The 11,056-nt window shown below is 34.5% G+C and overlaps 1 protein-coding gene across 2 annotated transcripts in view; it reads right to left on the bottom strand.

The window, feature by feature from the left end:
• Positions 1 to 1,746: 1,746 nt before the first annotated feature.
• The window catches only part of LOC129685486 (cadherin-10), a 227,940-nt gene continuing 218,630 nt past the window's right edge, over positions 1,747 to 11,056 (bottom strand). The window contains exons 10-12 of one of the 2 annotated variants that reach the window (XM_055619022.1): positions 10,402 to 10,510; positions 6,787 to 7,038; positions 1,747 to 2,771 (exon numbers count right to left, since the gene is read on the bottom strand). In XM_055619022.1, coding sequence (XP_055474997.1) covers positions 2,287 to 2,771; positions 6,787 to 7,038; positions 10,402 to 10,510 — 846 coding nt within the window. In that variant the 3' untranslated portion in view covers positions 1,747 to 2,286. Of the gene's footprint in view, positions 2,778 to 6,786; positions 7,039 to 10,401; positions 10,511 to 11,056 lie in introns of both variants that reach the window. The other variant, XM_055619021.1, reaches the window with a different exon arrangement.

Raw genomic sequence — 11,056 nt, 5'->3', positions numbered from 1 at the left:
GTACTGGGCATTCCATTGGGCAAGCATCAGACCAAAAGGTGACTGAGAGACTTTGAATAGATTTTTATAACATGTTTTGAATTTCATGACTACCAGAAAATAACTCTAACATACCATCAAATTAACAATACTATTGAGGTGTCTGCTACCAACCAGTTTCTCTAAAACTGAAATATAAACCTGCCCCTCCATCCTAATGAAGAGCATTTCTGAAGCTAGTTTGGGTTATGCTAAAGATTACTATCACAATTCCTGAATTTTAAATTAATGGATGACTAAGTAAATGCCAGGACAATTTAGTGTCACTTGACATTTCTGAAAGAAGATAATTAAAAATCTCCATATAAGAATTACATTATAGACATAAGAATTACATTATTGACATCTAATATTGACTCAAGGAGCTACTTTTGTGGAAAGGTAGAATTAATTCTAACAAAAATTGTATTTTAAATTATGACCAATTTGAAATATTCAGAAGCATTTGTTTTTCTTTTCTTTTGTCAAGTTATTCTATTTTTAAAGACTATCTCTCCAGGAAGCAGAGTTTTCTTCAATTCAACACAAAGGAAAAAGTTCCATTTCTTAAACTTAGTATCTTTTGAAAACCAACGTATGATGTACTTTAGTGGGGTACTGTCATATTAGGTGTTAATATCCAGCCTGATGTGCTTTTGGCACTACTTGGCTGTGATTTTAATTGGGCCTCATGGGTTATCTCTCTTTTATAATCAGACTATTATACAAACTAAAGTATCTGTCAGAAGAGTGGTGTGGGTCCGTCAGCCTGTAAGTTAGAAAAAAAAAAAAAAAAAACACCATTCAAAAGGATTAAAAAATTTCTGCATGAAGTATATATTAACATAGCAGATAGACCTACTAAAATCATATAGTATTTTCATTAATTAGCACACGAATCTTTGCTGTTGATAACAATATACTGAGCAGGAGTTGTGACTTCTGTATCAGGGGTGGACCCTTAGCAACCAAGAATACTATTGCACTCACCTCCAGAACTGTCAGTAACATTTGGTTACTAATACTTTAAAGTTTGTTTTTAAATTTGCTCTTTTGCTTTCTATTGTCATTCTTTTTACACAAAAAGACTTTGTTACAATAATGTGTGATGCAGCTCTGAAAGCTGACATAATTGTGAAGCTGCATCATAATGGAATATTCAGTGTTATTACTGTCATTACTAGGCATTTTCAAAGTCACCGTGGGAGGTGAATATAATTCTGCTCAATGATTATTCCAGCCCAAAATCTGTCTGAACTTGTATTGCCTACAAACTTCAATAATGCAAATGTCATTCAAAAAATGAGAAAATATTTCATCCTTCCAGATATTGTTTTAGTAAATATGAATGAGATGAAAATGCTACACCACTTGTGTGCTTAACACAAGATCCAAGAACAGCAATGATACAATTCCGAGTGTGGTTGACTCTGTATCTCAGGGGTTAGAGCATCATTCATGTCATTTTTATTTTGAATGATAAATTTTAAGTGGTTTATGCTTGATAGATGCTTTCAAGATGAAGAAGTTCCACTTTTTACAGTGTAATCATTTATTGCAGAAGAGCAGTGCTTACCTGTGATACCATTTTGGTGAAGGCTTTCAACAATGCTTATGAAGTGATTTTCTTGTCATGTGCATTAAATTTGATTTGTTAAGAAGATAATTTATGAAGAAATAATATTCTCCTACAGAAAAGACAAGCTAGAGACAGAGTAGTTGTAAAAACTGGTTTATTTTTTTTAAAAATAAATACAAAAATATAAATATAAAACATTAGCAGATAGAATTTGATGAAATGAAATTGCACAAATGCTTGTATACCAGGCTGCATATCACACCTACTAACACCACATGTACATTTTTTTTAAACTTAATGTATAGAACAGGATATATCTTAAATGTTTTCTTCGCCTTTTCAAAGCTTCATTTGCAAGGGCAAGACGTGTATCTATCAGAAGCGGCTTGTTCGTGAGGTTGCTTAAGGGAGAACTATCCTGTTCAAGGTTCATTTATTTACTAAGATGGACAACACTGAATTTCCATAGCTTTGGCTTTTGGAAGTGATTAAATAAAATGTTGTATATATTCCATGAGACATCCTACAGGAAAGAATTAATATAATTAATGAACAAATTAAGAAATAAGTGGGAAACTTGTGCTGAGTTGAGTAGCAGGAAAAAAATTCTCCTGAATATCAAATATTGTGAAGTGGAGACAGTTTCCGCAGAGTTATTTTCTGACTTTGAACAGAACTAAGGTGGCAGGCTAAGCTTCTTTGTCGCTCTCGCCGCCACCATACATTTCTGCTAGTTTATTAAACCGAGGTCCCCATTCTCGGAGGTAATCGTAGTTTTGGTCTCCTTCAGTGGTACCTGATTCTAATGAGCTCAGAGATTCAGCGACGGAGTCGTTTCCTTCATAGGCATAGGTAGCCAGTGAGTCGTAAGGGGGCGCGGTGGGGTCCAGGTCATGTTCTTTGAGCCGCTCATTAATGAAATCCCGAACATCCGTGTTATCCGGGACTGTAGGAGTCCTCCGCGGTATAAATAACGTTTCAGGAATTATATCTCGCCGGAGCTTTTTCTCCTCGATAGCTGCAGGATTCCTCAGGGTACCAATATCAAAGGCCTGGGTGTCCTCCTCTCCGCCACCTTCATCGTTATAGCTCACGATGTTGTCTCTGATGTCTTCTTTGGATAAAATCAGAGGCTCTTTCTTCCGTTGCCTTTTCAGGGCTGCAAAGAGTACTACTATAACTTGAACAAAGACAAGAAGATATATTAGAAGGTCAATCCCAAACTGCCAATCCAGAGCACAAGCACTACACAGGTGTGAAAGTTTATATCTTGCATAGGAGTCCAGAATTTAAGATTAAGTTTATATTTTTGTTCAGAAGCTGGGAAAGATTCAGGTGGCTTGGCTAGTATGGTGTTTCTGACTTATTTTCAAAGTAAAATAGATTATACCTTAATCACAATGACAACTTTTTATTTCTTTTTCTAAAAACAACCGTATGTTCCTGACAGTATAGAAAATGTTAATCTTACACAATAATCAAAAGTGATGTTCATCCCAAACTTTAGACTTATAATTTTAGTTCCACAGCTATGCTGATGGATTTCCATAGCTTTTTACTTACTTTACTGAAAGGCTTTCATGCCTGGAGAAAAAGTGACTGGGTTGTTTAAAAAAAGAGAAAAATTGTCTTATATTTTCCTTGGAAATATAACCATGCTTTGTAAGAGAACTCTCCACATTATTGTTAAATCAGGTGAGTTCAGCACAAGGAGTAAATTCAAATCTCATTGAATTAACTCCAAAACTCAAGTGTGATGTTCAGAGATCATCTAAAATAAGTGAAGATGCACAAGGAGAGACACATATCACAAAAATTAACACACGTCTGCAGGAGAAAGTTAATGGAAATGCCACTGGTGCTGGTGACGATGTTATTTACTCTTCTTAAATACTTTGTTATTGATCACTTAATACTTGGAGAAACAGTTGTGAATTCATTCAAATGGAAAAAATGAAGGTGAAAACCTTTGTATGTTAAATATGTATGTTTAGAAAATATCTTTAAAGTAAGTAGGAGTCACTATTATTCAAAAGGTACTGTTTTCTGTTAATTTATATTCGTGAACATTAAATGTTCTGATTCTTTTCATATGCATAATTCAAGCTTTTGAGAAAATCTCCCTTAGTTCAGGTATTCTCACATACACAACAAAGTATGATATAAAGATTTTCAACCTTAGGCTATATACTGTCAGGAAAATGAATTTTCTCAGTAAAAGCTTCCAATACAAAAGTTAGTTGGTAGAAACTGTAAGACTAGCTCCAGGTCCAAGATCTATTGCCCTGCTTCTTAAAACGAGCTATTGTATCTATCAATTAGAGCCAATACGAAGAAGAGAATTCAATAGAGAGTAAATATGTTATTTTAACTTCAAGATCAGTTAACATAGAACCCCTGCACAGATGTAGCCCAGTTTCCAACTGGGTTCCCTAGAAATGGGAACAGGGACTGTCTCTAACATAAACTGATTGGTTTGCTCTTTGATCACCTCTCCCTCAGCGGTGTGTAGCCTTACCAGGCCACAGAGGAAGACAATGCAGCCAGTCCTGATGAGACCTGAAAGACTAGGATCAGATGGAAGGGGAGGAATGGACTGGGGGAGGGACATGTGTGGAGAAGAGGGGCATGGGATTGGGAGGGGAAAAGGGAGGGAGCTACAGGTGGGATACAAAGGGAATAAACTGTAATTAATAAAAATAAAATATTATAATTAAAAAAGGAATGGAAAAAAGCCATCTAACCCTGGGTTATAAAATCAGGAGCATTATTTGTAGCCAATTCAATCACATAAAGGGCTGTTTGACCAGATTTCAGTGAAAATGTTAGGGAATGAACCCTCCATGCAACTTTTAGAGGGAAAACAATGAAAGCAATCTGCAAATTACCTTAGAAAACTGAACAACACTGCAATCTGGCTGCATGGCCATTAAAGATGTTGACAATAGTTTTGACTTCCAGTTCAGTTATGAGTGAAGATAATACATTTCAACTTCAACTATTCACACACTTTTATTTTTTAACAAATTGAGAAAAAAAAAACTTGTAGTAGTGTTTTGTGCACTGTTTTATAAATAGTAGATACATAATAAAAACGTGATATTAGCAGTTAATTTTTGCCCCAGCCCCCACCCTTGAGAAATGACTTTTTAAACACTATATTCTGAATATGGTTTCTCTTTTACCAAATCTTCCCATATCCTTTTCACCCCCTTCCCACCAAAATCCATAACCTTTCTTTCTCTCATTAGAAAACAAACAGAATAAAATAATAGAAATAGAAAATAAAAATTAAATTAAGAAAAGTAACATAGAACAGCAAAACAAATTAAAAAAAAAAGAAACAAAGAAAAAGCACAAGAGACATACACAGACTCAGAGACACAGAAATTCAGACACATAGAAATCCTGAGGAAACAACAATAAAAATGAAAACCATAATATATAAGTAAAATATCTGTAAATTTAAATGTAAATGTCATTTTATTTCTTCAGATGTGTGAATGAGATGAGAGCTGTTCCAAGTTGTTTTAGTTCTTTCTAACTCTGGCTGGCTGTCTCAACTCAGTTGTTCTGGCCCAACCTTCTCTCCAAGCTTACTGATTCAAACTGGCTTTTCTCTGTTTCTGACTGAATTAGTTTACCTGGCCTCAAACTAATTCTGGAAATGTATTTTAATCTGCTAGCTCTTTCTCATTCTCTGTCTCATTTTGTCTTCACCTGTGTCTAGGTTGTTCTGTCTGTAACCTGTCTCTCTAAAACTGTCCTGGTTTTAAATAACAACAGCAAAAAAACCTCTCAGTATCTCTATGTCTGATTTCCAGCCTCCTTTTCTTCCCGACACCACCTACTGCCCATTTCCCTCTCTTCAGCCACTTGCACTGTCTATTCTATTTCTATACTTTCTCCTAGTGTGGCTGCCTGACCTGACATCAGTGGAAGAGGATATCCTCAGTCTTGATGTGACTTGATGTATTGAGGTAGGTCGATATGGGGATGCTCCCCTTTTCTGAGAAGAAGGGGAAGGGAAAAGGGGGAAGAGGGTGAGAGGGTAGGTCCTGAGGAAGACAGGGCAGGGGGCTGCATTCCATTCAAAAGTAAAGTGAATAAATAAGTAAACACACACACACATATACATATACATATATATGTAAAACCCTCCATAACCTTTGCTGCTCTTAAGTAGGCTCTATTTTCTGTCATGTTTTGATGGGCGTTGGGCATGTCCTGTCTAGGATACATTCTGTCAAATCTTTATCTGAGTCATCGCTTTGTCTGCTTCTCATTTAAAGGTCACTTTCAAATATGGCGGCTTTCTTCTATAAACTAACCTTACCTTCATTGTTTGGGATTAAGGGCGTATACTAATGGAATGTCTGTATTCCAGGCGGATCATATTGTAACTTAGAATGTTTCTGCATTTCAGCAAGATCACATAGATCTAGAAGGTTTTTGGATGTGATCCCTGACAGAGCAGCCATGTTGCTGGATTAAAATTTTTCTACATTGGACTGGATTGAGAGCTCAGTGGTTAAGAGCACTGGCTGTTCTTCCAGGGGTCCTGAGTTCAGTTCCCAGCAACCACAAGGTAGCTCACAACCATATGTAGTGGAATCTGGTTTTCTCTTCTAGTGTGCATGAAAGCAGAGCAATCACATACAAAAAAAAAATTAATTAATTAAAAAATCTTCTACAGAATAAAAAAAAAAAAAAACGCTATAAAGCAATATGAGGCAGAACCCAAAAAAATTCACTGAGTTATTTTTGTGTTGGCCATCTCCTACTAGGCAGGGGCCTGCTTTAAAGTTTGTATCTGCAGGGAGACTCTTAGAGAAAATGAGCTTTTCTTTTGCCAGTGGTTATTAAGCTTCTAGTTTACCGATGGGAGCTTGTGTTAACATTATTGCTTTTACTATCATGAAAGATACATTTTTGGTGTGTATTTTTCACTTAATCCTCACAGATAGAGTCTTACTGCTTCTATTACCATAAAGACTACTTTAAGTAGTATATATGGTGACTAGGTAAAAATGTTTCTATGTTAGCAATATTTCCCAGTTAATGTTCACGAATCTTTAAATTTTAGTATTAGTTGACAGGCGTTATGTTTTGATGGTAATATATCCTATTCAGCAACAGACAGAATTAGTCATCTTTGAAGGCCATCCCCTTTCTTCAACACTTCTTACCCAGCAAAATAATGATGCAGAGGAGAATGGCTATCAAAGCACCAGTGCTGAGGCCAGCAGGCAGTAGCAGGGCTTCTGCACTGCAGGACTGCATGTTGCCTTGGTTGTCACAGGCGCACACACGGATGGTCAGGGTGCCAGTGCTGCTCTGAATAGGGTAGTCATTGTCGGATATCACCACCGGCAGAAGATAGGTGCTTATTTCATGACGGTTGAAGCCATTTTTTCTGGTTAGAATTCTGGCAGTATTATCTAAAACAAATTAAAAACCATTGCAAATAATTTGGAGAAATTTGTTTCGTTGTCAACTGTGGTTTTACACTAAGGAAAAAAAAACTGCTTTCACTTTATGTAAACTGAATTTTCCTATTCTATATACATAATGTAAATCAAACTAGGTGAGGTATACTAAATAATACGAAGAATCTAGCACTATGTATTGCTACTTCTTTATTTAAGCATTTTGAGAAAAGATGTTGCTGTGTAGCCCTGTATGGACCTGACTCGGATCATCCCTCTTGCTGAAGGTCCCAAGTACTATGATTATAGAACTGCAGGTCCATCCTCAGACTGCACTGATGGTTAGGTTCCAAACGACAGTTCCATAATGCTAAACACAAGAATTCATTTGTGAATATTGTGGAGATTTTATAAAACAAATTTTCATCAAAGAAAAGAACTACTTTTTTTGTTTAAATTTACACATGTCTGAGTGTGTACTGTCACATGAAAAAAATATGCTTTAACCTAATACTTATAAAGAAAATATGATGCAGTGCTGTGTAAGAACATAAATGAATTGAATTATTAAAATCCACAATATCTTAATATATACTCAAAGCTTAGCAAATACTGAATATTTCTGAATATTGCTTATATCCATTAAAACAAAACTATAATATATACATATATTCTGAATGAGCAACTTGCTGTTACTGTTGTGGAGTAACAAATAACTTTTCAAAAATGTTGAATTTTAATAAAGTCTGCCATACAGTTACCTACTATTCTACTAGGGAAGTTTTTCGTAATCAGATAAGTATCCCAGTTCTTTCCAATATGAGTTATGGGTGAAGGTGGAAGTAGCTTGTCCCATTTAACCAACATTTAAAAACCACTGAATATGTTAGTTTCTATCTTGTTTTATTGTCAGATGAATATAGTCTTGATTCTCAAAGGGCTGTGTACAAGGCCAATACAGAAACAGGTGTCAAAAAGTAGTAGTTAAGTCAAAAAAGCAGAACAAAAAAAAAAAAAAAAAAAAGAAAGTGTCAATCACTTTTTTGTTCAGTAGCTGAATGTAAAACAGGTGCTTTCTACATTATCAGAGATGTTAACTACATTAAAAAAGCAAATCTCTAAAATATGAGAAAACTGGAAAACTTACCTCTCAGGCATTAACCTCTCAGGTAAAAATTTGCATACTTAATAGCATATTTTTATATTGTTTAGGTACCTTTTAACTTTTTGAATATTTTGAATCTTAGTTTTATAATAGTTCTGTTATATTTAAAAACCAAATACATTTTATTTAAAATAGCTCTTATTTTTTAAGTTTTATGAAACAATATTTTTAAATTATATAATATTTAACTTATCACAGGCACAAATTAATTAAAGAGGAATTTGTATCACTAAATTTAAAGTATTTAAGATGACTATGTGGACAAACGTGAGGAAATATTCACAAAATATTATGTTATCTTTTAGTTAATTCTTATATAATTACAGCTGCTTTAAGCCTTCACCCAACAATAGAAAACAATAACATATAAAATTAATTCAAATATTCCACCAAATTTAATGAAATGCTATACAGTGAGCTCTTCGAGTTGGTATTTGTATAAGTTTATTTCTTTCTTTGAGTAATTTACACAGAATCAACAATTCTTTCCAATAAAAGAAGATGATAATCTATGTCAAAAATTAACTAAAATGAGCCTCCCTTTTTGTTAGTTTTAGGGGGGCAAGGTTTCTCTGTGTAGCCTTAGCTATCCTGAACTTGCTTTGCACACCAGGCTGGCCTCCAACTCACAGCAATCCACCTGCCTCTTCCTCCCAGAGTGCTAAGATTACAGGTATGAGCCACCGTGCTAGGCTCTTAAGTGAGTCTTAAATGATGTCTCCATGACTTTGAAAGGCTGTGCCATGACAGCAGTAAGCTACATCACTTTTTTTTTATTTTATTTTTCTTTTTAGTTACATTTTGTTAACTCTGTGTCCCAGCTGTATCCCGCTCCCTCATTCCCTCCCCAACCTCACACTCCCTCCCTGGTCTCCTCCTTGCCCCTTTCCAAGACATCACTTTTTAATACCTAGTTCTTAGCTTCACAGAGAAAGAATCAAAATTACATACACCCAGAAATAGGTATTGTCAGTTCAGTACTAAGGACTGAATTGAGAGAACTCTAATCTAAAATCTATGTTTAAATTGATGGGTTCAACAAATTGAAATTATACTGGATGTTGTTAATCTGATATTCAGAAACAGCTCAGCATTGTGTATATTAATTGCCATGTCTATGTTACTTTTTTTTTTCTAATCCAATTACTTTTATATGTCTAGATGGACAGAAAATATGGACATTTCAAATCTGAAGTTAGTGAAAAAACATGTCTCAAACGGCTCAGGCTCATTTCTCTTTGACTCCCTCATGTGAACACTCTACTAGATGAAATCTCTTGGTGAGTAGATAGCACGATGTAAAATGATCCAATGTCTTAAGCTATTTTATGGCACTTGAAAACCACCTTGATGAAATGTAGCCAATTGGCTTTGCTAATACTTCTCAAGTCACTGTTAAGAAAATACTGTATATTTCCCAATGTGGTTACGAGATTTATTTGGAATATGTCTGTAGCCACAGTAAGGCAAATATATCTTCCACCAACACAAGCTAAGGTCATTATTTGCTATGAAATACATTAAATATAGATGAGGCCTTATAGTACACACACACACCTATTCGTGTGTGTTGGAGGGGAGATGTGCATAATCTACAGTTGCATAGTGGTCATGACACATACTTATCAACATTTTAAAAATCACAGCTATTTTCACAATGTTTATCCAAAGTTCTTTCTGCTTTTTAATGGAACAAAAAAGAAGTAACTTCAGAGATATAAAATTTGTATTTCACAAAGGACAATAGCATGTTTGTCATTGCGACAAGAAATCTGCAAATGCTTTCACAGGATTCTGTAGCTGTTTTTCTTGCCTCACTTATTCCTAACTTTCTCCAGTAAATCTTATACTATTATGTCCTATCATAGTTTGTATAATAGATGCAAATGATCTTTCTTTCCTTCACCCATTCATGTCCTATCATGTTTACAATACTATTTGAAGCCTTTCTAATTATTTCAACATTTCATGTTTTCCTGAACACCTATTGTTTTATAACTTATTATATTATTTCAGATTTAAGAAAGTAACTAACATTAAAGAAAATATTAAAATGATATATTGTTAACTATGGGTATGCCAAGATTTTTAAGATTATATCATTAAGTTGATATACAGCATACACAAATGAATTGATATGCTGCAATAATTATCTCTGGGGAAATTCTCAATTTTTCATACTACATATGAAAAGAGTTCAAAAAAATTACCTTCATTATCTTGCACTGTGAAGTTAGGATTGACAGCAGCCAAACTGAAGAAAAACTTCTGTCCACCTAAGGGGTCATCTTTGTCAACTGCACTAATGGTCTGTATCAGCTGAAAGAAAGGAAGCATTACAGTCATCACGTGTCTGCAAGTGGAAGAGAGATCACATATGACATTTTGAAAACATGCATACAAGTAACTTTGTACAGACTGAATAGGTTAAATTTCAGAAGACACACACACGCCAATTTTAAAATGAACAAACATTACATAAACAAGAAGCTCTCTGTTTTTGAAGTTGAAAACCTAGTACTCTACTTTCTATGGACATTTCCTGGCATCTTCGTTATATGTTTTTACTATACATGTGAGAGTGAATCAAGCACAGACACGTATATATTCTAGACAGATGTTCTCTTGATTCTTTTCATCATGTTTTAAGAAAGTAGTTTGAGGAGAACATCAAAAGCTTACATTTATTAATACTTAGGAAATCATTCAGACTTACTTTTTCTTAAAAAGATACTTTACAAGCTTTAGTTTATGATTATAAGCATATTTGGTTAAAATATTTTTCCTGAGTTTCTGTTGATTTAACAAGGAATTTAGAGCTTAAAATATTATTAAAATAATTTGGAACATGAACAAATTATTATC

This window comes from Psammomys obesus, unplaced genomic scaffold, assembly GCF_907164565.1.
Source record: "Psammomys obesus unplaced genomic scaffold, mPsaObe1.curated_primary_1811, whole genome shotgun sequence".
Taxonomy (NCBI): domain Eukaryota; kingdom Metazoa; phylum Chordata; class Mammalia; order Rodentia; family Muridae; genus Psammomys; species Psammomys obesus.
This window is presented reverse-complemented; position numbering and strand designations above follow the sequence as displayed.